At 40.0% G+C, this 27,396-nt stretch overlaps 1 protein-coding gene across 4 annotated transcripts in view; it reads left to right on the top strand.

Annotated features, from left to right (window-relative positions):
* Window positions 1-1,227: 1,227 nt before the first annotated feature.
* The window catches only part of MAP3K7 (mitogen-activated protein kinase kinase kinase 7), a 31,468-nt gene continuing 5,299 nt past the window's right edge, over window positions 1,228-27,396 (top strand). Inside the window, exons 1-14 of one of the 4 annotated variants that reach the window (XM_056856483.1) lie at window positions 1,228-1,323; window positions 3,858-3,968; window positions 5,626-5,691; window positions 6,291-6,336; window positions 7,201-7,339; window positions 7,839-7,963; window positions 8,682-8,810; window positions 9,814-9,944; window positions 10,426-10,507; window positions 11,446-11,597; window positions 12,279-12,438; window positions 15,945-16,025; window positions 21,883-21,947; window positions 25,822-25,936. In XM_056856483.1, the coding sequence (XP_056712461.1) occupies window positions 1,234-1,323; window positions 3,858-3,968; window positions 5,626-5,691; window positions 6,291-6,336; window positions 7,201-7,339; window positions 7,839-7,963; window positions 8,682-8,810; window positions 9,814-9,944; window positions 10,426-10,507; window positions 11,446-11,597; window positions 12,279-12,438; window positions 15,945-16,025; window positions 21,883-21,947; window positions 25,822-25,936 (1,492 nt within the window). In that variant the 5' untranslated portion in view covers window positions 1,228-1,233. Of the gene's footprint in view, window positions 1,324-3,857; window positions 3,969-5,625; window positions 5,692-6,290; window positions 6,337-7,200; window positions 7,340-7,838; window positions 7,964-8,681; window positions 8,811-9,813; window positions 9,945-10,425; window positions 10,508-11,445; window positions 11,598-12,278; window positions 12,439-15,944; window positions 16,026-21,879; window positions 21,948-25,821; window positions 25,937-27,396 lie in introns of all 4 variants that reach the window. The other 3 variants (XM_056856481.1, XM_056856485.1, XM_056856484.1) reach the window with 3 other exon arrangements.

The following is a 27,396-nucleotide window of genomic DNA, read 5'->3' as shown; positions in this document are numbered from 1 at the left end:
TTTTTTAACAATGCTACCTATTTGTTTGTTTTTTATTTTTTTACTGTTTGTGCCATTGTTAAACTATGATTAATAAGTTTGGAAAAATAATATTAAAAAATCAATAATAATGATGATGATGTTGGGAAAATAATAATAATAATAATAATAATTTTGGGAAAATAATAGAAAAAATTAATAATAATAATAATTTTGGAGAAATAATAATATAATAATAATAATAATAATAATAATAATAATAATAATAATAATAATAATAATAATAATTTTGGGAAAATAATAGAAAAATTATTTTTAAAAATATAATAATGATGATGGTGATGATGATGATAATTTTGGGGAAACAATAGAAAAAATTAATAATAATAATAATAATTTTGGGAAAATAATAAAAATATTTTTAAAAATATAATAACAACAACAATATAGATATCTTTGGTTCTTGTAGGTTACCCGGGCTGTGTACCCTTGGCTACGATGACCGCCGGCCGGCCCGCGACCCTTGCAGGCAATGGAGCCCGACCGCCCGTTCCCCTGGCGGCCTCTGGGGGGCAGCAAAGAAGGAAGGCGGCACCCGGCCGGGGAGCCCCGGAAGGAGAGAGGCGCCGGAGGGCGGAAGGAAAGAGGAGGAGCAGCTGGTCCTGCGGCGGCGGCTGCTTCTGCCAGGCCATGGCCGGGCTGCCTCAGTAGCCGGCGGGGGGTGGGGAGAGCGAGAGAGAGAGAGCGAGAGAGAGAGAGAGGCAGAGCCCGCCGGGGAGCGTCCCCTCGCTGCCCGCTCCCCCCATGCCCTCCGCGGCCAGCGCCGCTGCCTGGCCCAAGGCCGGGCTCTGAGCGCCTCTCCCCGGCCCCGCTCCTCCCGCCGCCGGAGGGGCGCCGACCCGGCTCCCAGGCTCCCAGGGCCCTGCGGAGGCCGCGGCCTGCACGCGCGGAGGAGGCGCGGGATGCCGAGGGGGGCCCCCGCCGGCCGGGCTTCCCGGCGGCCCCTCTGAAGCCCCGGCGGGGAGGGGAGCCTCGCATGAGGCCTTCCCGCGGCTCAGGGGGGGACCCCGCCAGGCCCTCCTGCCCCTGCTGCGGTTGAGGCCGGGGGCTGGGTGGGGGAGAGGAGCCCCGCGCGGGCTCGCCCCCAGCCTCGCCCCGCTCCTGGGGGCCCTTCCCCCCGCCCCTGTTCCAGGCGCTCCCCCCCCCCCCAACTCCCTTGCCCATACACGCGTACTCCCGTGGGCAAGCGGAGGGATGTCTTCGGCCAGCTCCGCTGACATGATCGAAACCTCCCCGGTGCTCAACTTCGAAGAAATCGACTACAAAGAGATCGAGGTGGAAGAGGTGAGTCCTGAACTCGTGGCTGGGGACGAAGTGAACTTCGGCCTTTGATGCACGGGAGGTTCTGCATGGGGACTTGCCGCTCTCTAGATGCACGTTCCCCCCATCCAAATTCTCAAAACTCAAAAATAAGCCCCTATGTATATGCATGGGAAGTTTTGCATTGGACTTGCCGCTCTCTAGATGCACATTTCCCCCATCCAAATTCTCAAAACTCAAAAATAAGCCCCTATGTATATGCATGGGAGGTTCTGCATTGGACTTGCCGCTCTCTAGATGCACATTTTCCCCATCCGAATTCTCAAAACTCTGCATGGGGGGCTTATTGTTGAGTTTTAAGAACTTGGACAGACAAGCTGTGCATCTGGAGAGCAGCAGATCCAAGGCAAAGCCTCCCGGGCATAAATGGCCTTCCAGGGAGGTGGTGTAGGGAAGGGTGACCTGGCAGCACGAGCCTAGATGTATTTATTCAGAAGGCCCTTGCTTCAGCAGAATTTGATTCCCACCTAGCATTGCAGCCTTGGTGCCCTCAGGTACAATCCATGAACATAATTATAAAGCCAAAAGTGACACCCTGGATGTCATACCCTGAGGATTGATTTCTAAGAGGCGCTGGGGTTCACGCTACTTGGAAGCTGTTGTGACCCTCCCCCTTACCTACAAATGTGTTTGCACTTATCCGTTGGTGTGAGAGGGGCTCTTGGGATATAATCAAAGTGCTTTTTTCTTAAGTGCCAAAACTTGTTTTTTTTAAAAAAAAATTATGGTACTGTGGCTAAACCCTATTGAGCCTTGGATCACATTAAGGTCTGATATCATACAAGGAATCTCGATCCACGCACACAACAAATTGCTCCCCGTTTAATGGGGGAATCGGTGTATTTGCAGGTTCAGTACTTTGCAATTTAAATATTATAGGCGTAATTGTTTTTTCCCTTCCCTATTTTTTAAAAAGTTGTAGCATTTAAAGCCCCATGTGCTATTTTGTGTTCCATTATACTACTGGAGGGGGGGGGCGCATCTTGGGATCAGGTGGATATAGCTGAGCTAGTCCCTAGTTCCCATAGATGTTTTAAGACTGCTTCATGCATTGTGTTTGTCCCACATGGGCAAGAAAGCATTGTGTCTAATTTGTTGCATGCGACAATCCTGCTTTTGTGTAATACGCATGTACATGCAGGGAAGCTGATTAACTACAGCTTTCCATTATCTGTGGTGAAGTGTGCACATGACTTCTCGCACATGACTTCTCACACATGATGATGTACATGTGCGTTTCACACATTCTATGAAGGAAAAAAACATACGCCATGAAGTTGCTCTGGGTTCATCTAGTATCTGTTATTGTCAACCACTTACCCATTTGTGAAGAAAGAAGTGTAGTTACTGTGGCTGTTAATTTATGTAGAACTATTTACATCTATAAAGCAGATTACTCTGCCATCCCAGAGGTTTGTAAAGTATCTAAATTCAGTTAGGGCTTCCAGTGAGGTAAGCTCCTGTGTGTGTGTTTCTTGGCAAGAGGTTTTGCTGTAAGAATGGTGTATGTTTAACACACTATTGAGGAAATTTTTGAGCATAAATGTAGTCTTTATCATCACACGATCACTAGAGTTAAATTTTTTTGCCAACATGCGAACGAGTTTAATGCCTCTTAGGCTTGGGTTCTTTATTGTTCTGATTGAATATACAGGTTGAGCATCCCTTATCCAGACTTCTTGGGACCTGAAGTGGTCCATATTTTGGATCTTTCCATATTTTAGAATTTTTGCCTATACATAATGAGATATCTTGGGGATGGAACCCAAGTCTAAACGCGGAATACATCTGTGATTTCTATATGTTTTATATATACTTTATACACTATATACTTTGTATACTATATACTTATAGCCTGAATGTAATTTTAAACAAAAATTTTAATGATTTTGTGTACATTGAACCATCAGTGGCACTTCTGAGGACCTGTGAGTAATGCCTGCATGCTGGCTCAAAAGGTCCATTATTCGGTTCAGTCCAGATATCGGATAAGGGATACTCAACCTGTATTCCTTAACTCGGTAATTGACTTACCATGCAGAATCTGCATGTGGTGTCAGTTCCCTTATATCGTTTTCTAGTATTACCAAGAAACACAAGATTGGACTGGGCAAGTAGGAACATAGAGAAAGTTTGGTCCAACTCTTGTGGATTCCTTTAATTTCTCCAAAATAAGGGAATGGTTCCTGTGGAGAAAAGAGGGATATTTGTATGTAGGATACTGATGATTTAAAATGGTGGTGTCAGTTATTCCAGACATAAAGCCTACTTGTATCCCCTACAGAGGTAAGAGAAGAGACAGAGTTGGGACCTCATGAGGGTTCTACACACTAAGCATTTTGACTGGGTGGTGGTCTGTGTTCGGTTTAGTAGATTACAAGTTGTGCACGCCTGTGTAATTTCACTATTTCCTTCTTAAAACAACAATAAAATAATGTTTTGGGCCCATGTAAATGGACTGAAGTATTTATCTCAGAGTTATAATTGTGTTGATCCAGGTTGTTGGAAGAGGAGCCTTTGGAGTGGTATGCAAAGCAAAATGGCGAGGAAAAGATGTGGCCATTAAACAAATAGAGAGTGAATCTGAACGAAAAGCCTTCATTGTAGAGGTATAGTTTTGCTTTACATTTTTTAATGCTGCCAAATTTTCTGTTTGACGGAGTAATAGTGTTTATGTTGTGTGGGAATATTTAATAGTACCATGCCCTTCACTTATTTTTTGTTGATTATCTTAGCATGTGTACTAGAAACAATCTGATGGAGTTGTTGGTGTTGGACTAGGATCTGGGAGTTCCACTTCAAATCTCTGTTGCTGGTTAACCTTGGGCTTGTCACATTCATCCTAACCTATCTCATAGTTGTTAGAATAAAATGGGGAAGGAAGAAGTTGGTATGCTACCCTGAACTCCTTAGAGGGGGGGTGGGCTAAAAATGTGGTAAAAAGATTCTTGGGTCTGTAAAGCTCTCCTACCATTGTTAGGATTTTGTAAAATTCAGTAAACAAAATAAAATTCTTCACTCAAGGCTACTAATCTAAAAACTTATAAGGATGCTTCCCTCGCCCTGGTTGTGTCATAACATGTACTTACATTTTTCCTTGATGTGATTTTTGAAACTCTTCAGACCTCTTTGAGTATATCTCACATGGATCCGTGCCATGGTAACGTCAAGATGAGTGGGTCTGTCCTTGAAAGTAAACCCAGAGGCTCCAGTTGGTACGAAATGTCACAGCTTGGTTATGATCAGGAGCTAGACAGGGCGTGCACATCACACCCCATCTTCCAGCACTGTTGGCTACCCATCAGCTACCGGGTTCAGTTCAGGGTACTGACTGTCATGTACAAAGCCCTGCATGGCCTTGGACCCTCATATCTGCAGGGCCACCTCTCCTCCTGAGTTCCACCATGACAGCTCCACTCATGTGTTCCAGACCTTCTGTAGTGCCACTCTGCAAACAGGCAAGATCAGCAACTGCCTGCATATGTGCTTTCTCGGTTGTGGCCCCCACCTTGTGGAATGGCTTGTCAGAGGTCAGAAAGGCCTCCCACAGTCCTGTCATTCTGCAAATTATGTTAAAACAGAATTGTTCAGGAAAACTTTTCTGTAAAGGTAATAGGGCTGTACTATAGTTTAGCAAGGCACTTTATAAAGGGAAAGGGTCTGTGGTGGAGTTTACCACTGTGTATAGGACATACCAGTTTGCTGTATGACGCTTACTCGCATTTCAGTAATCCTTGTCCTAGTACATTGCTCCTTCGATGTCTCCTCATATTAATTTTATTGCAATTCTATGCAAAGTCACTGCAGCATAAGCCCACTGAAATCAAATGTTGATTGGTCTTAAAGTCTTGCTAATTGAACACTATTTGTGGTCACCCCAGCCTTCTTGCTCTCTGGCATGCACAGAAAACTCAGGTTAGGGGTCAGTCTCTTCATGTCAGTGTGCATATCATGAGTCACTGTAGCAGTGTACCACTGAAAAGTTGCCCTTGAAGAGGGAAGGCACAATGACCATAGGTTTAGTTCTTTTTATTAAAGGTAATAATTGCATAGAATGTTGTTATACGTGCATCTCAGCAGCAGCTAAAGCAGAGATTCATACTGGGTTTCCACTATTTTTCCAGACCCATACCAAATATTACATAGTAGCATACCAATTTTGTACCTTTCAGAAATAGATTATACTTCTATATGGGGAAAATTTAAGAAACGGACCGTTATATCCAAGTATTTGGCCTTTAATAATTCTGACTTTTATTATTACAGCTTCGACAGTTGTCACGTGTGAACCATCCTAATATTGTCAAGTTATACGGAGCTTGTCTGAACCCAGTAAGTTGTACTTTTTCTAGATTTTGAGGTTTCAGTATTATTTTGGCTGTGGGACTCAGTCATAAGCTGTCAATTGATTTTACCAACGTTGTTTAAATTGGAGATTTGAACTCCCCCAAAAAAATTATGATACAAGTTTAGCTCTAATAGAAAATGACAGCACCTTGTGGTCAGAGGTGCTTAATGGCAAACATTATACAGTTCTTCTGTTTTGGCTATGGCCTTTTATTCAGGGGCGTTTCCCCGTGGTCACCTCGCTGACTGCTTTGGGGCTTCCTTTTGATTAGGCATGCCTTTTCCGCCCGTCAGAGGTAGCCTCGCTCTCCCCATGCATTTTGCCCGTGTTTTCCAGATGCTGTTTTAGCCAGAATCTGGAAAATGCGGGCAAAACGCTCAGGGAGAGCGAGGCGACCTCTGATGGGCGGAAAAGGTATGCATAATCAAAAGGAAGCCCTGAAGCAGTCAGCGGGGGTGACTGCGGGGAAACATCCCTGCATAAAAGGCCTATATTTGTGTAGCATGTTAGCTGTGAACTTTTAAGAAAAGGAAATGTATTATAAAAATATTTTTCTCACTTAAAGTACTCTTTCTCCACTCAGGTATGTCTTGTTATGGAATATGCTGAGGGAGGCTCTCTTTATAATGGTGAGTATCTCTTGAATGACATGCAGACTCTTCCCAAAGTGTGATGCTGCAATTATTTTATTTTTTTAGAAATATTTTAAGTCACCTGTCCAGGGTTCCTGCCCAATTTTGTTGGCGAAATTTACATATTCTCTAAAATCTGCCTTGTAAAATCAGAGTGCTGATGTGTGGCAAATGCTGGTGTTCTAGTGTAAGATTATGCCAAGTATTCTAGTTAGTTACAGGTTATAAAGTCCTTCCAGCTGATATATATCAGTTCAGATGGCGAGATTGTCCGACGAGTGAGCTAAGTTCAGGTGTTCTGTGATAAAATAGTTGTGTGCTTGTTTCCCCATGAGCCTGCATTTCACAGTTAGGTCAACATTTATCATGTTTCCATAAAGCTGCTGAAATGGTACTGAGTAGCCGGATTGCAAATGTAGGTTGAATTGTACTCATGGTAAGCAACAGTTTGTCTCTACCCACTAACACTGAGTAGGTCATATACATTGAGTGTCATTTTTCAGTTCTTAACACTTTGGAAGGATATCTATTCTCAGAGGAAAGTAAGCTTTCTGATAATCATATAAGTGGTGAACTTTATAAGAGCACGGGTCTTATTTTCGTGTCTAGTGTTTCTAGTTATTGCTTGTTTGCACTGAAAACAAATAGTGGTTGAGAGCAGTTTTGTTACTTGGATTGCAGTTTAGTTGGCTTCACATGGACTTAGATGACTTTCCGGTTCATAAGCCCTTTAGAAGGGCTAGGGCAAAGTCATAGCTTTTGTTACATATTTCACATATCGCTCACAAAAGTAGCATTGCCATTGTTTTATCTACTGTAATGTGCAATAAAGTTATTTTTATTTGTATCTTTGTTTTCCAGTCCTACATGGTGCGGAACCTCTGCCTTACTACACTGCTGCACATGCAATGAGCTGGTGCTTGCAGTGTTCCCAAGGAGTGGCATATCTTCACAGCATGAAACCGAAGGCTCTTATTCACAGGGACTTAAAACCACCAAAGTATGTTTTCAGCAATTATATAAGTCTCTGCCCTAAAAACTGTCACATTCTACTGTTACCAAGAAATTGAATCAAGGTGAAGATACACAGATGAAAAAAGAAAACTGGGTTTCTCCATATCTCTCATTAAGTTAAATAGGGCAATGTAAAGTGTAGTAATAAGTAAAGCTGGGGTAGGAGAGAGGCAAAACTTGGTCCCTCCAAATGCCAAAGGGTGTAAGGCACTGAAGGGTATAAGGGTGCTTCAGGTTATTAATCACGCATATTATTTAATAATTTTTCTCCGTTTACCCATAGATATTTAAACATTGAAGTACTTTCATTAGAAAGAATAAATATATCGGTACATGCCTTTCATAATGTTTGTAGGGGTAAATCTTTAGATATTAAGCCGGAATTATCTTAGATGGCTGCCTAAATTTCTTAACATTTTTAGTGTAGTAACTACTATTGCATAGTTTTAAATCTGCTAAACTGTTTTTGTTTTTTTCTTTGACAGTTTGCTCTTGGTAGCAGGGGGGACGGTTTTAAAAATCTGTGATTTTGGCACAGCTTGTGATATTCAGACGCACATGACCAACAATAAGGGAAGTGCTGCTTGGATGGCACCAGAAGTATTTGAAGGTAACAAAGTAATTATGAAATTTAATACAGTGTATTACTGTGCATTGTACAAGCATTATTTTCATTTTTATGGTAAATTCTGTGGTGGAATAAATACAGTCAGGCGAAGGATGCTTTATAATATACTTAGAATCATACCTTTTTATCCCTTTAAAATATAAATCTGAGGTTAGATGTGTGGTGATCAGGACTAGTGCCTTCTCAGTGGTTGATCTGTAGCTGTAGAACTGCGTGAATTTGAGACTCACCTGATAAAATTTTGTTGTTAGTAGAAGAGCCTGGGTTGTTAGCGTTCCCCCCCCCCCGCCCCCGATCATCATCTTGCCGTATTACCTTCTGAATTGTCCTATTCCCTCATACTCGTTTTGAAGACTGAAATTACTGCCATATATTTTGGGTTTTATATTGCCGCTGAGGGGGGGTAACTTGCTATAGTTCCATTTAACTACTTAAATAATGTGGACATACTTTATAATGGTCATGTTTAATATGTCTGTAAGCTTTTTTATACAGTAGGGGGAAATGAGGTATACATGAATACAGTCATCAGACTTTCAAATTACAATTTAAAACACTTTGGTGCAAAGTAAATCTTATTTACCATGACATCAATAAAGTAACCACCTCCAAAAAGTGGTTTTTCTAGTTCTGTTATTTTTTAATATTCACTGAATACAGCAACAAAAAACACACACTGTATCAATAATCTTTTTTCCAGGTAGCAATTACAGTGAAAAATGTGATGTATTCAGTTGGGGTATTATTCTGTGGGAAGTGATAACTCGTAGGAAACCTTTTGATGAGATTGGTGGTCCTGCTTTTCGAATCATGTGGGCAGTTCATAATGGTAAGTTGAAGTTTTGTGAGACCATACATATCTAAGAAGTATTTCTGAATATTCTGCCCTCCCCCCCCCCATACATATAGAAGTCCTTTTTATCACGAAAATGGGTGAGCAAGTAAGAAGCAGAGATTATCCATCAGTGGAGTAAGGCATCGTAAAATGAGAGGATTTTGCACTCCTCATCTACACAATTCTTTTTGCTGCTTACAAACAATTCCCCCAACTTTCTATGTGATTTGGAGAGGAAATGTGTTTAAAAACATGTATTGTTTTTACATCTCGTTTGGCTGTCATTTTTCAGAATGCAAGAAATGATGATGTATTTGTAACTTAGTCTTTGCCACTTATGCTAAAATGTTCATAATTTTATGTGATATCCATCTTTAACATGAACAATATTGTATTCGCTCAGAAATAGTTTTATGGTGAATAATCATTTGTAAATTAACAAGAGGTTGTTTTTTTTAAAAAAAGCACAGATTACTACTTTAAAACACTTAAATTTCTGAACCCAGCATAGAAAAGTAATCCTCTGTTCGATTTCTAGTTCTGTAGTATAAAGATGTGTCATGCTTCTGTCCTTCATCCATAGGCTGGGAAAGTAATGTTTGAATATTTTACAGGAGTGCTTGAGGAGTAATTTGACAGTCTAAAAGCACAGGTAAATATTGCATTGAGCATTTAGAGGATACATAACATTTTCCTCATGTTAAAGTGCCTTTACCATTCAGAATTCATTTTCTACTCCATAAACTGGCCATAGTTCTGCAACACAACATTGCAAATGGGCAAAATAATTCCTATATTCACTCCTGTGAAATCTTCCAATATAACAGGGTAGAACAGATGCAAGATTATAAAACTGTTATTGAGAGTAGCAGCATTTGTTTTTCTAATTCATCAAAGAGTATCTGTCCAGTGCAGTTGAGATGGTATAACAGATTTTAGAAATGTATATAATTCTTAAAACTATTTAAGTCACTGTTCTGTATGCTTTGGCTTGTAGGTACTCGGCCACCACTAATTAAAAATTTACCTAAGCCTATTGAGAGCTTAATGACTCGTTGTTGGTCAAAAGATCCTTCGCAACGACCTTCCATGGAGGAAATTGTCAAAATAATGACACATTTGATGCAGGTATAACTTTTAATCTTAGCTATGTCAGCATGCTATAATATACCCAAAAATGCCTTCTAGAGGCAAGAAAGAAGGTACAAGACATGAAAAGTACTGGGAAGGGAGAAAGGAAAATTGTGGAAGAGAAAATTAAGTGTAGACAATGTGAAAATGATAGTGGGTTTTATGTTTTTAGAAGAGGCTATAAAAAAGATTCAAAGTGAGAGAGAAACCAAAAGGGTTAAATCGCAGCTTGGGTATTGAGAAGACTTGCTTCCTATTGAATGATAAATACCAGTTAAAAAGGAGCTCGGTGGTGATTTTATGAAATGGAATTTGTCAGCCGGAGTTAGGAAAGAGAAAAGGTTCTTTTCAGTCACAAAGTATACCTCAGGTTTCTGGAATCACCTATGTGGGAGACAGAGGCTGTAGTGTACCTTTTTTTACTCTGTCATTCTCACTGGGATAAAATGTTCATTGTTCTTCCTTTCCCTTTTTGCAGTACTTTCCAGGAGCTGATGAACCTCTACAGTATCCTTGTCAATATTCTGATGAAGGCCAAAGCAACTCTGCTACTAGCACAGGTACATATAGGGTTGCTAGCTCAAGACTGGTAAATACCTGAAGATTTTGGGGGTGGAGCCTGAGGAGGGACCTCAGCAGTGTATAATGCCATCGTCTACCCTCCAAAGAGGCCATTTGCTCCTTGAGAACTGATCTTGGTCATCTGGAGATCAATTGTAATAGGGGGAGATCTCCAGGTGCCACCTGGAGGGTGGCAACCCTAGGTGCATAAGTAGTTAATTACTATGATGATGCATAATTTAAGATGCATGCTTCAGGCACAGTTATATCAGTAATTGTGCCAGAGAATAAGAGGTAAAGAGTGCTGTAAAATATAGCAATCAAACAGTTTTTAAATGCAGTAGTGTGCAACATTATCTTTGCAATAGCATGAAGGCAAGTTATTTCTTATCAGACTGTGTGTTTTTTCAGTCTCAATAGAATTGCCATTATGCTTAACACTTCGAAATGAATAGGTAGTATGGGGTTGTCACAAACTGGTAGCAGAGAAAGAACTTACGCTTTACACAAGAGAAAGGTTTAAATTAGGGAAGTAGTAACGTTAAGTTGTTTCAGCATTTATAAGGAGTGTAAATTCTCCCTTCTGTAGTTTCATCATGATAATTTCATCATCCTACAGAATTCATTTCGCTTAGCGCTATTATGAAATGGTTTTCTACAACATAAGTCTTAAATGCATCTACCCACCTGTTATCTATCATAAAAACTTTATTCTAAATTAACTGTCTTTACTGGTGGTTTATTTTTCAAAAATTGAGCATTATGATTTCCAAACACTAGGATAAATCTACATTAGACTACATTGTGGCTTTAACATATTTGCTAATGGGTATTTTTTAAATGTTTCTAAAACCAAAAGGCAATAGGATGTAACAAACAACAAATGAAATTCATGGCTGACTTCTCAACTAAAGTAATATACTCGTAATATTTATAGGTTCATTCATGGATATGACTTCAACGAACACCAGTAACAAGAGTGATGCTAACATGGAACCAAATGATTTTCAAGGAACTGCCACCAATGACACTATTAAACGCCTAGAATCAAAATTGGCCCAGCAGATGAAAAATTCAGCAAAGCAGTCGGTAAGAATGTTCACATAATGTTGTTAAGGAAACTCACTTTAGATGTGCATTAGAAATCAAATCATAAGATCTTCCTAACCTTTAAATGATTGTAACAGTACAATCCTGTGCAGAGTTACTTCAGTCTAAGCTGATTAATTTCAGTGGGTTTATGCTGGAGTAACTCTATATACAATTGCAATGTAAAAGTAGTTCAATTTCAAATTTTGAAACATCTAAGAATGCTGAGGAGTATCTGATGGAAGCTTGTGATGAAAATACAGTGTGTATTTGTAAAATTAGGTACTCGTGGTATTTTTATAAATCGTGTTAACATTTTTAAAAAATTGAATCCATATCTTATGTAATTTATTAAAGTTTTTTAATATATATTTTACAGAATTATATACCCTGCCTTTCTGCCCTCATGAAGGTCACCAAGATGGCTAACAAAACATACATAATAAAATCACACTTTAAAACCACTAAAACCCACAAAAGTGCATCATGAAAACAATTAAAACCAGAGCTAAAACATAAAAAACAACAATTAAAACATTGGGCAGGAATAAGAGATCACTGAGGGAATGCCAAACGAAACAAAAGAAAGTTAAAGCCCCAAAAGTATCATTATCCAAAAAAAAAGATTATCCTATTTCAGGAACTAGGTTTTTAAATATTCTAGATCTATTTTTTTAACAGGGAGAACCTGGCCGCTTGAGTTTACCTCCATCTCGTGGTAGCAGCGTGGAAAGTCTGTCAGATGTTCGCGGACGGCAACAGTCTACCCTTGTTTCAGGAGAAAGCAAGCGAATGAGTGCCGATATGTCTGAAATAGAAGCAAGAATTGCTGCTACCACAGGTAAAAAAAAAACCTATTAAGTTTGCAGTGAAAATTAGATGGAAGAAGGAAACATACTACCATACAAAGAAACAAAGTTTTAAAGTTAAATTTTAAAGGAAATCATAAGATCGGGTTGCATCCAGAGGACTGCAAGTGGAAAGGGCTTTTCTTGCCTTCCTCTGCCTGCTACTACATTTGGCACACTCTGAGAATTTGTCTCCTGGGGATTCACCAATACCGGGTGGGGTTAGAGCACTGCAGTAGAAAGAATTGATGGAAATGGCACCTTTCCTATTCTGCTTTCAGTAAAGGGAGTTTGTGTTCAGTCAAGAGACACTGGTATTTCCTGACACTCTACACCACTGGTTCCCAACCAGGGGTCCGTGGACCCCCAGGGGTCCGCGAGAACTAAATTAAGGTCCGCAAAACAAAGTTATAAACCCATAATAAATTAATATTTTCAATTAAAAGTTCTCTATTATAAAATATATATATTCAAATATTAATCTAACTTTAATATTTAACTAACAGTTATGATTAACGTTTATTTTCAAATTCTCGGAATTTTTATTTTGAACCTTGGGGTCCCTGCACCGAACAAAAAAGTTCTAGTGGTCCCTGGTCAAAAAAAGGTTGGGAACCACTGCTCTACACTGATGCAAAAGTAAGCTTGTCCTACGTCAACACAAAAGCACCCTAGATTAAAAATTGTACGCATTTGAGGTACTGTTCTTTTTTCTATTAAAAGTCTTATGCGAAGCATTATCTTACTGTCAGTTAAGTGGACATTGCTTGAAATTCTTTAAATTGTATATGTACTTAAATGAATATTTATTTTGTGTGATACGTTAGAAGGCTTCTCGCCCTTTTGGATAAGATCAAGTGGTGTTTTTTAACTATTAAGACATCCATTCTAATCTCTGGGGCTGAACACTAACTGTGACTCAAAATCATATCTGCATTTTAAGAACTGATTAAAACAGTGGCAATATTGTCACATGAGCCCATTTGAAAAGTATGTACGTTAAAGAAGAGTAGAGTCATGAAATGAGGTTTCACAAGACCCTCTACATTTTTTCACCTTTTAAATTTTATTTACAAGGCTTTCTTATTGGTTTAAAGGGAAAATGTAAGAATGTTAACAGTGAGATGAAGTATGATGTATGTACAGATTGTTAGCTAATTTTGTCTTCTAATCATAGGTAGTGTAAACTGGTGAAAGCGTTCTTTATGGTTTTATAATAGATTGCTAGTATGACTGCAAACAGTATAATTAACAATGAACCTGAGTACCCGCATTTGAAATTGACAGCTTCCTCCTATTGCATTCATCATTTCAAAAGAGCTATTGGGGTCGGACAGGAGAAAATGCTGGCAAGCAGACTGGGAGTTGATATCAGGTCTTAGTGTGGGACCCCTTGTGCCCACACACACACACACACACACACGTCAGTTCATAATAGGATACCATTGTTGTCCGGGTCCTCTGAATAAAGCCTTTCTATGAGATCTTGAGCTGTTAGATATGGTTAGGGCAGGGTCAGGAGGATGCTTGGAGCATCTGACAGTGCTAACCCTCTGTAGTGCAGAAGCAGGAGGAGATGTCTGAATGAGGTCCGAGTACCTGTTTCCGCCTATGAGAATGTGATGATTTCCTTCTTGCTGGGGTCAGGAAGTGAAAACATACATCGATGTTCCCATTTCAGAAGAAAACTTAGTACTTTTGTGTTTTGCGTATAGTTTTTCACATTTTACTGGTCTTGGGAAATACATGTGCTCTGCAAAGAATTACTTGAATTGCCTAGTAAGTTTTTTTACACTCACATACATACCTTGTCATGACTTAACTGAGATTATCAATGTGCAGATCAGGGTTACAGGCTACAGTCACAATCGTTTAGTTGTGCCTGGTCTAACTGAAGCTTTACTGTTCATCAGTCTGTATGTTATAGGTGATCACTTTCATATTATGAGGAGGGATTGATAGTCTGACTCTGTTATTTGCCACGACTCAACAGGCATTTAATTTATGAAACAACCTTGCTGTTGCTTATTTCTGATGAGATATTACCCAGATGCCTTCTATGTTCTAATCGAAACATAACAGTCATAACCCAAAATTTTGTCAATGTATGCAACTGTTGTTAAATGACTAAATGATTTTGACACTCCCACTCCTTAATGTATAGAATTATTTATTACTAAAAAGTATGGCTGTCATAGGGAGAAATACAACATACATCTGCACTGAGACTGACTAGGGTTCTCATTAATTTTATGACAGATTAGCTTCCTGACATCAGAAGAATATATATCAAGTGTAGAGGCAACGCGTTATTCTTAGTGTTTGGTGAGGGTATCTATTTCTTTTGGTCAAGGAAAACTAATGAAAATGTCAAGTACAGAAATCAGTAAAAAATAATTATGTTAAGGATAGGACTTCAATAACTATGATGGTGTAAATGTGGTAGGAGATTTTGCAAGCACTGGTTTCTTTAATAGCACCACTCATTCTGCTGCTGAGTAAATGAAAATCTGTTGGGCCTAGAATAAATGGCATATTTAAGCATAGATTTATTCCTTCTATCACTAGATTACCAGAACACCAAATGCTACTTGTACACTCTTATGCAAGTAGTTAAGAACAGGCTTTTTAAAAGTAAGCTTGCTAAAGCAACATCTTAAATCTGTTGTGGCTAGCTTCCTGGGAGTCTAACATCGTAGACCAGAAATAATTCTTTAAGAGGGTTACATTGGAATTGGTTAAAACAAATGCTTACAAAACATTGGAGGGTTTTCAGACACCATGTTGAAATTGCCCTAGAGCGGTAATATGTGCTGCATAAAGTATTCACAAAACAGTTCCTACTAAGGAATTTTAATTTGTTGACTCTTTACACCATCTTCCTCCTCCTTATATTAGTAATGACACTTGTAAAACTGTGCATTAAATATAATTACATTAAAATACATTTCTGTCAAATAGTTGTGTATTACCTTTAATCTCTTAATTTGTGTGACCGTGTGCTGGAAATTGGTTAATCTGGCTTCTTCTCAAAATGGTAACAAATCAAGTTTCAATTGAAGAGCAGGGGGGGGGAAACTTTGAAAATAGGGCTTTTTAGGGAACAGGCAGACCACGCCACTGGGTGTATATCTTGTTAACATACACTTTGTAACATACAGTGAACAATTCGGTCTCATCTGCAGGATTTAGTTTTTTCCTTCTTTTTTTCCCCTTTTTTTTTTGTTACCATTATACCTCTTGGTTTATATTTTGGTTTCTAACCAAAACTAATTGTGTTGTGCTGTGTTAACCCTGTTGACACTAGTTCTCTGTGTTGCTTTTAACAAATGCTTTACTGTTTGAAGCATGAATGGAAAGCTCTGCAGTACATTCTGCATGACTTGTTTTGCATGTACTGTGGTTTAACCAAATGAAGTAAGAAGGGCAGTTCTGAATAATTTCTGTGTTGCAATTGTAGTTGTTTGCATGTGTATTGTACGTGTGTGTGTTTTTTCAGCCTTTTCCAAACCCAAACGAGGCCATCGTAAAACTGCTTCATTTGGCACCATTCTGGATGTCCCAGAGATCATCATACCAGGTATCACAGACCAGCTAAGTGGGTCCATGCTGGAATAATGATCAGATGTTTAAATACTTCTTGCTCCTGTTAGTGCCAAATAACAAAATCATTTCATTATCGTGTTAGAAGAATGAGGAAATGTTTTGTTCCACATCTCCAGAATTCTAACAAACAGAAAGATCTAATACGGCTGGTTACTTTTTCAGAATACAAATAATTTGCTAGCATTCATTTTTTTCATGCAAAAGTAGCATTATTGTCTTTGTAATACAGAAGTTTTTTTCCCCTAAAGTTCCTTCTATTTAAGATGTGTCTGCTGAGCAAGTCTACGTTTGCAAGTGTTACATTTGCAAAAACTAAAAGTTTGATATAATATTGATTCACTCACAACAACAGTGGAGTCCCTCCAGGTAAAAATACGGTTAGCATAAATGCAACAAAAATATTTTAATTCCTAGGTTTTTAAGTAGTTCTGGGACGGTTGTCAGGATTGACTAAAGTTAGGACATATCAATGCATCTGTACAACTGGATGTTTTAATTAGAATTATATAGTTTGTGATTTTGAAGGGAAATTATCAAACAATGTAAGAATGCTGCAGTAATGGTGAACATTTTATAAACTGCTCACTAGGATATTACGGTTAGTGCTGCTAAATTAGCCATTGGACTGATGTTCTGGGTGTCTGCCCAGGAGAGGGAATCAAGCATTTCGCTTCTGGCCCAGCATGGCTAAAAGTTTTTTTCTGAGTTAAGAGACTAAAACGGCTTGACTTATCAACAGTTTGCACAATTTATGCTCTGTAGGGAAAATAAACTAGTGTTCCTCTTGATATTTCCACTATATATATACACAAATGCATACATGGCATTTGCATTCAGTAATGAATTTCATCATGTTGGTTGGTTATTTGTTTTTGTGAGCTTATACAAGACAATTCCCAGCAATACCCAGGTTACTTCATTATGAATAGCGGTTACTCAGATTGTTCAATAAAATCATATTGTAATTGAAACTCTACAGTGATCATTATTTAGACACTTATACATTGCACTGTGTATTATTTATTTTTATATTGTACACAAAAATGGCAGTGCAACCATTTCCATTAAGGTAACTTTTTAGAAGTGGGCTAAATACTTGTTAGTATTAAGAAGTAATAGAAGACACACAAACTCTTTTTTTAGGTCATATGTTGCCCTGTTCCTTAAATTGGAATGATGTGTTGTACGATTAAAAGTGATCTATGGAATATAAAAGTGATCAATGGAATAGATAACATTATCACCTTGTTTCTGTAGATTTGTCATCCAAAACAGTACTAATGAAAACCTTTCAGCTAGTAGTAATTTCTAGCCTAAAATATGATAGGCAGCATATAAAGCAGGGGTGGGGAACATCAGGCCCGCGGGCCATATAAGGCCCGCAAAATCATTTGGCCTGGCCCTTCATGGGTCCTGGCAGATCTCTAGCTCAGAAGGATGCTGCCCTGCCTGAATCTCTTGGGCCCAGCTGGGGACAGCAGAGCTCAAAAGCGAGTCACTCTAAGTGGCAAACACTCGGAGCCGTCTCCAGTCGTGCCCCTTGGCTAAAAGTTTGACCAAATATAGCAGGCTAATTTTTAAGTTGATAATTTTGTATGGCCCTCGAATGATGTTATAAACATCCAAATGGCCCTTGGCAGAAAAAAAGGTTCCCCACCCTAGATATAAAGCCTGGTCTATAACTTGGCCAGGATACAAGAGTAGCCATGTTTGCCATTGCCCATGCAATAAGGAATCTCTAGCAAAAAGATAGCACCTCCGGTAACAGAAATTTTTCTGAAACAATGAAGTGTACTGCAGCCTTTGAAAGAATGACAGCTGCATTGTCATTATTCAGCTTTTGTAGGCTGGGTCATACCTCCTCAGACACATGATAATAAAATACGAAGTTCTTAGACTCGGGCAGTATTGAGTCATCAGAGTTGAACACACACACTTGAACAGCTGAAGTTCTGCTAAAAAAAGGTTCCCGACCATTTATGGGTTTGGGTGGCATTGTAACTCTTGGGCCGCAATCCAAATGTCACTTTAGTTACAAGATTTGTGTGTGAGCACACCACAGAGTTTGCACATGTATGTTTCTTGCTTGTCTAATGAGGCTTTCTCATATTGTGTTTATGCCATTTCTGGAATTTAGGAGCAGCCTTTCTAGCAAGGCGGACTGTTTTTAAACATGACAAGTCACAAATTCTTTCTCGTGCATGGAATTCCTCACATGGCCTTTTGTCAGGGGTTGTATCTTTACCTTGAAAGTAACCCCTTAGAATATCTGTTTCCACATTCCATTTCAACCAGTTGAAACATGGAAAAAATAGGAAAGCCATCTTATGTTTCTTCACACAACAAGGGAAGTGTTCCTGAATGCTATGGGCTCAGATTCTATGCCGGTTTCCTGATAGCATATCTTTAAATTGTTGCTTGAAGCAGTTCTCATTTTATGCCTTTTTTCATAGCCTTGATGATCTAGTGCTTTGTTTTCTATGTATATCTAAAAGAATGTCAATTAGCAATTTACCATTGTGATGGATTTTATAAGAAGACTTAAGAGCCTTTGCCCTTATTCAGTGCTATTATTAGGCCCGAAGAGTGTCAAGAATAAGATCCTCCGTAAGTGACTCCAGATTTTTCTTACCCTTGGGCACCATTCAGAAAAAGTGAGGTGCATGTGATCTCAATAAGATGCTTAGGTAGGTCTCATTGATTTCATTAGGGCTTAGATGCACCAAATGTTCTCTGGCTTTCATGTGGGACATATTTATTTCAAATACTTACGGACTCAACAATTTGGGATCCAGACTTGCTAAAACAATAAGAGCAATACATTTAAAACCATGACCAGAAGACAAAATCAACAAATGTGAAAACTTCTATTAAAACTTCAGACTGATGCTCGTCTAAGAACTTCTGAATACCCTTCTAAGAAGCCTCTACAGAAACTGTAATTACTTTTTAGGAGTGCATTTCCTAGAAATGCCATGGTTTATGTTGTTAGTAGGCTCTTGTTTTTCTTATACTTTTCTTTTTCTGAGGTGTTTTGTCAGATGTCACAAACTTTCAAGGAACCAAATCACTTTGATTCTTTTCTATTGCCTTTCCCTTATTTTTACCCAGTGTTACACAATCACTGGAACTTGATGGAAGTCTGCACACGCTAGCTATCAGTTGTGCAGCAGATTATTCTCTAGTATTTTAATACCATGGGGTTTTTTCCCCTAAAGTTAAAAAAAAATCTAAAAGAAGTTGTAAAAATATAGTATGGAAAATTAAAGTTTACAGTGTGTACTTCTATGGCCAGATTCCTACTCATGTATTCATGTTAATACAGGAGCAACAAGTATTTATTCTGCTTTTTTGGCTGTGTTTGAGCTGCTTGCTAAATGCCTGCAAGAATTAACAGTGCTGAAAATATGTTCGCCTAATAGCTTGCTTTTGCCTTGTGTTGCTGGTTTGAAGGTTTCTGAATTTTAAAAGTTTGATCTCTACAGTGCTACTGAGCATAACCTTCCTGAATGAAAAAAATGATTCATGTTTAGTTCTGCTCCACACTGATTATTTTAACTTTTTTGATGACCATGATACAGTATTTTAGCCATGCATGTGCTGAGTTGTTTAGATTCACAAATGTTGCTAATCTGAAATCAGAATGAGTATTCCACATATTTTTTTGCAAGTTTATTTCAGCTGAACTTATTTTAGAATGGAACTGTTGAATGAAATGTGTACATAATTGTTATATCAGCCATGGGTGGATCATCTTGAGGGCCATGCTGAATTGTTAGTCGGGGGCAAGTTCATCAACAAAATAAACTTTGCTGTGAATGAACAGTTGAATTGAAAAACTAAATTGTTGCCTTCAGTGAAAAAACTTCAGATAATACGCTTTCTTTGTGGCATACTACTTTACATGTGTTAAGGGAGCAAATGAAGGACCAGCTGAGAACTTTCTCTCTTTGTATCTTGAATAGCTGGAAATGCTGAATTCTGTTGCATGTCAGAATATCAGCAACAAATCTGAGGCTTAGTTCCAAAGTAATACAAGGAAATCTTGGGGAGAGGAAAATGACTTGGCTGCTTCCCCTCTACTGCTACAGCCCACTGTGTCCCTGAAAACCTGCCTCCAGGAACAATACTATGGAAGTCTAGTTGGAGCAGGGTTTGCATCCAAGCTAAAGAATACAGTCCCATCTCAAATTTTGCCTACTTTCTAAAACTTTTAAATTACTCATTTCTCTGAAGTGCTTTTTAAAACTTACTAAATAAAATGCTTCTGTGAGAAAAAAAGATGTTGGTGAACACACAACTTCTAACAGTTTAACTCCAGGAAAGACAATGGGTTGGATCCAGCATGATATTTCTATGGGTGCAATGACCTTGGACCCACCCTTTGGTGGGAAGGAACCCAGAATGCCTCCTGAAATCCTGTTTCTTGGGGTTCCCCCTCTCCTTTAGGAGTAGGATTTTATATTGCATTTTAGGCTTCTATGGGAAGGAGAACTGAAAAAGTCATAGCATAAGATATAACAAGAAAAACCATCCTGGATCAGACAAAGGCCCATCAAGTCCAGCAGTCTGTTCACACAGTGGCCAATCAGGTGCCTCTAGGAAGCCACGAAACAAGACATGCTTTGCATTTATGGAAATGCTGTGCTGGACCCAACCCAAGATACTCACCAAAACAGTATTCAGAAGAATTGTTTCAAGAAGATCATTCATTTCTTACACTGCGTAGACTAGTCTTCTGTCACTTTCACCTCATCGAATGTGTGAACAAAATAGAATGACCCTATTTTGTAAAATCAGTCTGTCATTTTTACTAAGCCTTGAAAAAAATTCGAAGCTGAATTTGAGACATTCATAAAAAGCAAAATGTGTGGTGCAAACACAGAATGATCAATTGAGGGTCTCTGGGAAGTTTATGCATGAGCTTGTCATTGTTGGAGTGCTTGCTCTAAGTGCTGCTGCTGGTCTTGGGTTTTATTTTTGGTTTTTTAAGTTATGTAATGCAACCTTCAGAGACCGAGAATTCTGAGCATTTTGTCAGCTGTTAATCCTAACATGTTGGTGTTTCCCTTTGGATAGTTGAGCGAACTTCCCAGGACCACTATCTTTTTTTTTTTTTAATCATTGTAGTGAAAGAAGAAATTATACACATCAAACCATGTTGTCTTCTGTAAGTTTTTTGCTTGACTGTCTTGCAACTTCTACAGATGTGTGTTAGGAAAGAACCAATCACATCAATGGTTGGTCATTTTTAAACTTGGGAGGAAAAAGTCTTTACTAGGTTCAGACAAATAAGTACATTTGATTCTCAACAGAAAATAAGGAGAATGACTACTTGAATACTATTTGAGGGTTGTGTTTGCTAGGACAGGCAGGGAGGAAAGGCTTTTTAAAAATGGCACTGCTGATTACTAATTTCACTGATCAGTATAAAGAACAGAGATGGCTGGCAGTATCCCGTCTGAGAAGCCTTCTCTAGAAATCCCCATAACGTAACCTCCTTGAAATAGATGTCGTCATCAGTGCCAGCCCCCCAAGCGTTAAGCACATGTGACAGAAGATGGTGAAGGAAAGTGCAGAAGCTATTCATGGGGTAGGAGTGGTTATTGTATTAGGATACGCTTTCTGTTGACATGCCAGCGTGGGTTGTTGTTTTTTTTTACTTAAAACTTTGCAGCTGTCCCTCTGCTGTCCCCCTCCTGCCCATAGACAAACACGCTCTCTCTCCCCTCTCTGGATCCGTACAAATTCCAAGCTGTTTCTACAACAGTCACACCCGTCTTACTTTGTTTGACTGCATTTCAGCATTTTTTCCTTCCCCTTGTCAGCAGGCAACGGGCAACAGAGGCGCAGATCCATTCAGGACCTTAGCATTGCTGGAACAGAATCCAACCAGGTAAGAGTCTCTCCTTTTTATAAGTCCTAAAATGTTTTGAGCAACATTTTCATCATTCATTGATGCTCTCAGTTTTATAAATAATTTGGATGATATATTAACTACTCAAATGGGGGGTATCACAAAATTAAAGTTTTAAAGTTCTTGAACATTTCTGATACAAAGACATGAAATATTTGTGGAAGTGTGATGGGAAACTGAATGTGTTCTTTTGTAGCTCTATATTGTATTAGCGAGAAAAATCTCAACCTTGTATCTTAATTGTCTGCTGTTTTTCTTTTGCTTGTCTTGTCATTTTGTAGTTTTAGTAAACTACAATCCTTTGCACACTCATCTGGGAGCAGTCCCAGCTTTGTTTCAGATATCTGCAATTCTAGTCTTATTCATTGCTTATTAGAGACAACATCCTATTGATTGCATTGATCTACATTGTGTAGCATACCTTGAGTCCCAGTGACATAGGCAGACTATAAATAACATAAATAAATAAAATTGAGTTTGGTGGAAATTAATTCCAAGTGAACCATGCATAACAGGCAGCAGATTTTATTAATACTTCCCTTTTGTAATAGTCATTAAATGTTACACATGCAGTGGTGTGTCTGCCAGAGTCTTAAATTAAACTTCTCAGGCCAGTTATATGATGCTTGGGCTGTGCTTGATTTTTTGGTGGTTGGCTTCCTTGGTGGTTATTTAACAACTTCATTCCTTACTATGAATCTTTTCTGAATGGAACATTTCCCCAAAAGTTTTGTTTAGGAAACTTAGCTGCTGAGCCATAGATACACACTTGCAATTATCCAGACTTTCACTTCTATCTAAAGTGGTATGTTTGAAAAGTGCAGGTATATAAAAGTCATAATATCAGCATCCAAATGATGGTTCCTAGAGGAAGTGTTGGAGAGAGAAAAACTGCTCTTAAATTTTGTCTCTTTATTTTATTCAATTTGTACCCCACTCAATTTCCCAGCCAAGGCCAGGCTCATAGCAACTAACAATCGTTAAATAATACAACACATAAAATTCAACAGAACTATACACTAAAATCAATTAAAAATTATAAACAATGAGCCATTAAAACCTAATTATACTTATTGGCGCCATTAATAGAACACTAGGCCACAGAGAGTCCAGGGCGGCAATCAGGACCCCTGCCATAATCGATAAGTTGAAAACTGAGATGAAAAAAGTGGGGAGATAGGGAGGCCAGATATGATAGGGAGGCTGCCCTCAGCTGTAGGCCTGGCAGAACATCTTGATCTTACAGGCCCTGCAGAACTGCATCAGGTTCTGCAAGGCCTTGGTCTCACTAGAGAGAGAGTTACACCAGGCCGGGGCCGGGGCCAGCATGCAACAGTAGCTCAGTTATCACAAAATCATTCCTACACATACAAGGCATAAACAGACTTCTAGAAAAGCCCACGGTGTATCAAAATGTCCCTCCAGTGCACAGGAGGATGGCAACTGACACCTGCTTTCACTCTAACTCTGTTCAGATAATTGTTCAAACTTCCTTGCAATCCAAGCACAGACTGCAAATAGCCTCATTGAAGGGAAACATTTAGGTGCAACAAGGAAGGAAGAAATTAAGTTCTAGTCACAGTCCACCATCTCCATAGCTCTAGTGATTGTGAAGCTTGCATGTAAAACCTGTAGGCAACAAACCCGTCAGTTGTGGTACCAAAGAGTTTTGGTTCCTGCTTATTGTAAGTTGTTCTCCTTAGCCCGTTTTAATGCACTACCTTTAGTAGAGCTAACTGGTAGGTTTAAGGGCAGAGGTTATGTTCCTGTGGAGTTCAGGTTGTTGAACTGTTGAACCCATTATATATTGTTTGTTTTCCTGCAAGGTGCTTGCTGAGCAAAGAGCAATTATGTTAGTTAGCTCCCCTTATGGCTACCTATCCAGGCCATTCTGTGAATTATTTGTTAAACCTCCTTTCAGGGTCTGACAAGAACACTATAGAAACAGTAGCAAAATTCATCTCATGGGCACTAAAACATCATGTCCAAGTCTTAAAACTATCCTGACTGAGTCGATTCAGAGGAATAATCTAGTTTTGATAGTGGGCTTATTATCAAGTTAATTAAGCTCAGTTTATTAGTTTATGTCCATTCCAAAACTGCCTCCAGGTACCTGTTCAGGGCTTCTAAAGCCTTCACAGGATCAGCCAGAAGCTCAAGATAGATATGTCATCTGCATATTGATGGCAGCCCAGCCCAAATCTCCAGATGGCCTCACCCAGCAGTTTCACGTGGATGATAAAGAGCAATGTGAATAAGATAGAACCTTGTAGGGCCACAGGCCAAGGGGCTCAGCAGCAGCCCCCCAGCACCAACTTTTGAAATCTGCCTTTCGGGTAGGATCGAAACCACAGCATAACAGTGCCTCCCAATCTCAGCCCGGAAAGGCAGTCCAGAAGGAAGCCTCGATTGATTGTATGGAAAGCCACCGAGAGAGCAAGGAGAATCAACGAGTCACACTCCTGTCCATTTCCCAGAGAATCCAGCAGGGTGACCAAGACGGTTTCAGTCCTACAACCAGGCAGGGCCATGAGTGGGGGGGGGGGCAAGGAGGGCAGCTGCTGCCACTGTGGCAGGCAGAGAGGGCGGCAGAACTGCCTCTCCTACCCAGCACAGAGGCGCCTACAGGAAAGGCAGTTCTACCGCCCTCTCTGCATGCCATAGGGGCTGTGGCTGCCCTCCTGCCCCCACCCCATTACGGCCCTGCAACGAGGCCTAACACCAGACTGGAAAGAATTTAAACAGTTTGCCTCATCCAAAAAAGCTTGAATTTGTCCAGCCGCCACCCATTCAATCACCTTGCTTAGGAATGGAAATTTTAAGACTGGTCAGTAGTTACTGAGATTTCCTGGGTCTAGAGTAGTCTCTTTAGAAGTGGACACACCACAGCCTGTTTCACGCTGGGACAACTACCTCTTCCCAAGAAGGCGTCAACTACCTCTTGGACCCAGAAAGCCAGCCCCCCCCCCCCAAAGCAGCCAGGAAGATCAAGAGTCATACAAACAGGTAGTAGGCCTCAAACCTCCAAGGATCCTTTCCACATCCTCAGAGTGAACAAATTGAGGAGCATTCCAAGCAACTGAACATTTCAGCACCTTGATACCATCTGACTCTGTCACTGCTGATGTAGAGTTCAAGTTGAAATGGACATGAGAAATTTGATCCGCAAACTGCTGAGCGAAATGGTCACAGCAGGCCACCAAGTGATCTACCTCCTCCTGCAGGCCAGATTACATCAGGCCTCTGACCACCCAGAACAGCTCTGGATCCCTACACTGTGCGGGCACAATGATCTCTTGCTGGAGTAAGGCTCCTGCCTGTCTCTATATATCAGTCTAGTATATTTTGTCCTAGCCTACCTCCAAGGAGCTCTGGGTGCTGTACATCGTAGTCACCTTCACGCAATATAAAGGGAAGAGTATGGCTCTTTCCCTCAGTGGCCAGCTTGTCTTTGCATTGGTGATATACCACCTTCATTTTCCCCATGGAACTGCACACAGTCATAAATCAGTGTATAATCTGGATGTACCATTTTTGATCTTTAGAAAGGAAACGGTGGGATGTACGCTGCTCCGTGTTTCTCAGCACGAGGAAGAAGTCTGAATTCTCTCCTTAGTCATTATGCTGCGGGAACGGGCTAAAAGAGCAGAGGAAGCTTCCCAACACCAGCAGCTATAAATGAAGCTAGTTGGAATATTTAATTTCAAGCATTTGAGATTAACAACTTTTTATAGAATAAATATTTTATTACTGTAGCAGGACGTTTTGAAAAGTACTCTGAAAGCAAGTTCCTGTTGGGGGCGAGGTAGAGTGGGCATCATCCGTGTAATGGTTTTAAAATGTATTCCTACAGGAGAGTAGAAACAGCAGTAGATCATCTAGTCCTAGTGTGAGAATGATCACTACCTCGGGACCAACCTCTGAAAAGCCAGCTCGTAGTCTTCCGTGGACTCCCGATGATTCTACGGGTAAGTTCTTACGGATGCTTGGGTTTTTCATCAATAATTTGATGTTATGATAAGGAGCTATGTGTAACTCTAAAATTAAACCTTTAGACATAAAGTTTAGATGTAGACAGTGCTCTTACTTGCTTGCCTTACTAGGGAGCCAGCATGGTGTAGAGGTTAAGAGCCGTGGTTTGGAGCAGTGGACTAATCTGGAGAACCGGGTTTGAGTCCCCACTCCTCCACGTGAGCAGTTGACACCAATCTGGAGAACCAGATTGGCTTCCCCACTCTTACACATGCAGCCAGCTGGGTGACCTTGGCCTAGTCATACTCTCTCAGCCCCACCTACCTCACAGGGTGTCTGTTGCAGGGAGGGGAAGGGAAGGTGATTGTAAGCCGGTTTGATTCTCCCATAAGTGGTAGAGAAAGTCGGCATATAAAAACCAACTCTTCTTCTTACGTGCCCACCCTCCAGAACATGATCCAGCATCAGTAGCAGCCAGAGGAGTATGTCCTCATGCTTGGTCTCCCTCTGTCACTAGTGGGAAGCAAGCAAACATCAGCAGCCTTGTTGTTTTCTCTCCCTCCTTCATTTGAGGTCATAATATAAAACGAGCACATGCTGGGGTGGGGGGACACATTTACCTTAAAGGTACCTATTGCACATGTATTGCCAGTGCTTCTTACAAAGCTTGTGCTATTAGGCTTTAGAGTGTCAGTTTTGTTACAAAACAAGTACTTGGAGAAAAACTTCCATACATGAGATGGTTTGTAAAATATTTTAATATAAAACAGTAAGCAGTGTGTATATGTCAAATGGGATACCTTTGTATGACCTTCAGACTTAAAGGGACAATACTTCTCACTGAAACAGCTGCTTAAATTGGCCTGCAGCAAAAAGTAGCGTTTGTGAGACCACCAGTGCAGCATGAAAAAGTTACTCTGGCTTTATAGGCTGAATCATGTGGTAGAAATTGACCACAATAAAGCAGAGCTCAACCAAGAGGAGCCCCGTGGCACAGAGTGGTAAGCTGCAGTACTGCAGTCCAAGCTTGCTCACAACCTGAGTTCGATCCCGATGGAAGTTGGTTTCATGTAGCCGGCTCAAGGTTGACTCAGCCTTCCATCCTTCCAAGGTCGGTAAAATGAGTACCCAGCTTGCTGGGGGTAAAGGGAAGATGACTGGGGAAAGCACTGGCAAACAACCCCGTAAACAAAGTCTGCCTAGTAAATGTCAGGATGTGACATCACCCCATGGGTCAGGAATGACCCATTGCTTGCACAGGGGACCTTTACCTTTTACATCCACTACACTCCACCTGCCTTCCTACATATTTTTCATCCAACAGTAATCCACCATAGGAGTGTACACTTGTATTCAGTGTGCTATAATAATAAGTTATAATACTTCATAAATAGGACTGGAAAATTAAACCTAGAAACAGACTAGCCGGGAGGAACAACTTAACAACAGTAGCACA

This window comes from Euleptes europaea, chromosome 10 (assembly GCF_029931775.1).
Source record: "Euleptes europaea isolate rEulEur1 chromosome 10, rEulEur1.hap1, whole genome shotgun sequence".
Classification (NCBI taxonomy): domain Eukaryota; kingdom Metazoa; phylum Chordata; class Lepidosauria; order Squamata; family Sphaerodactylidae; genus Euleptes; species Euleptes europaea.
Note: the sequence above shows the minus strand (reverse complement) of the source record. Positions and strands in the feature narration are given on the sequence as shown.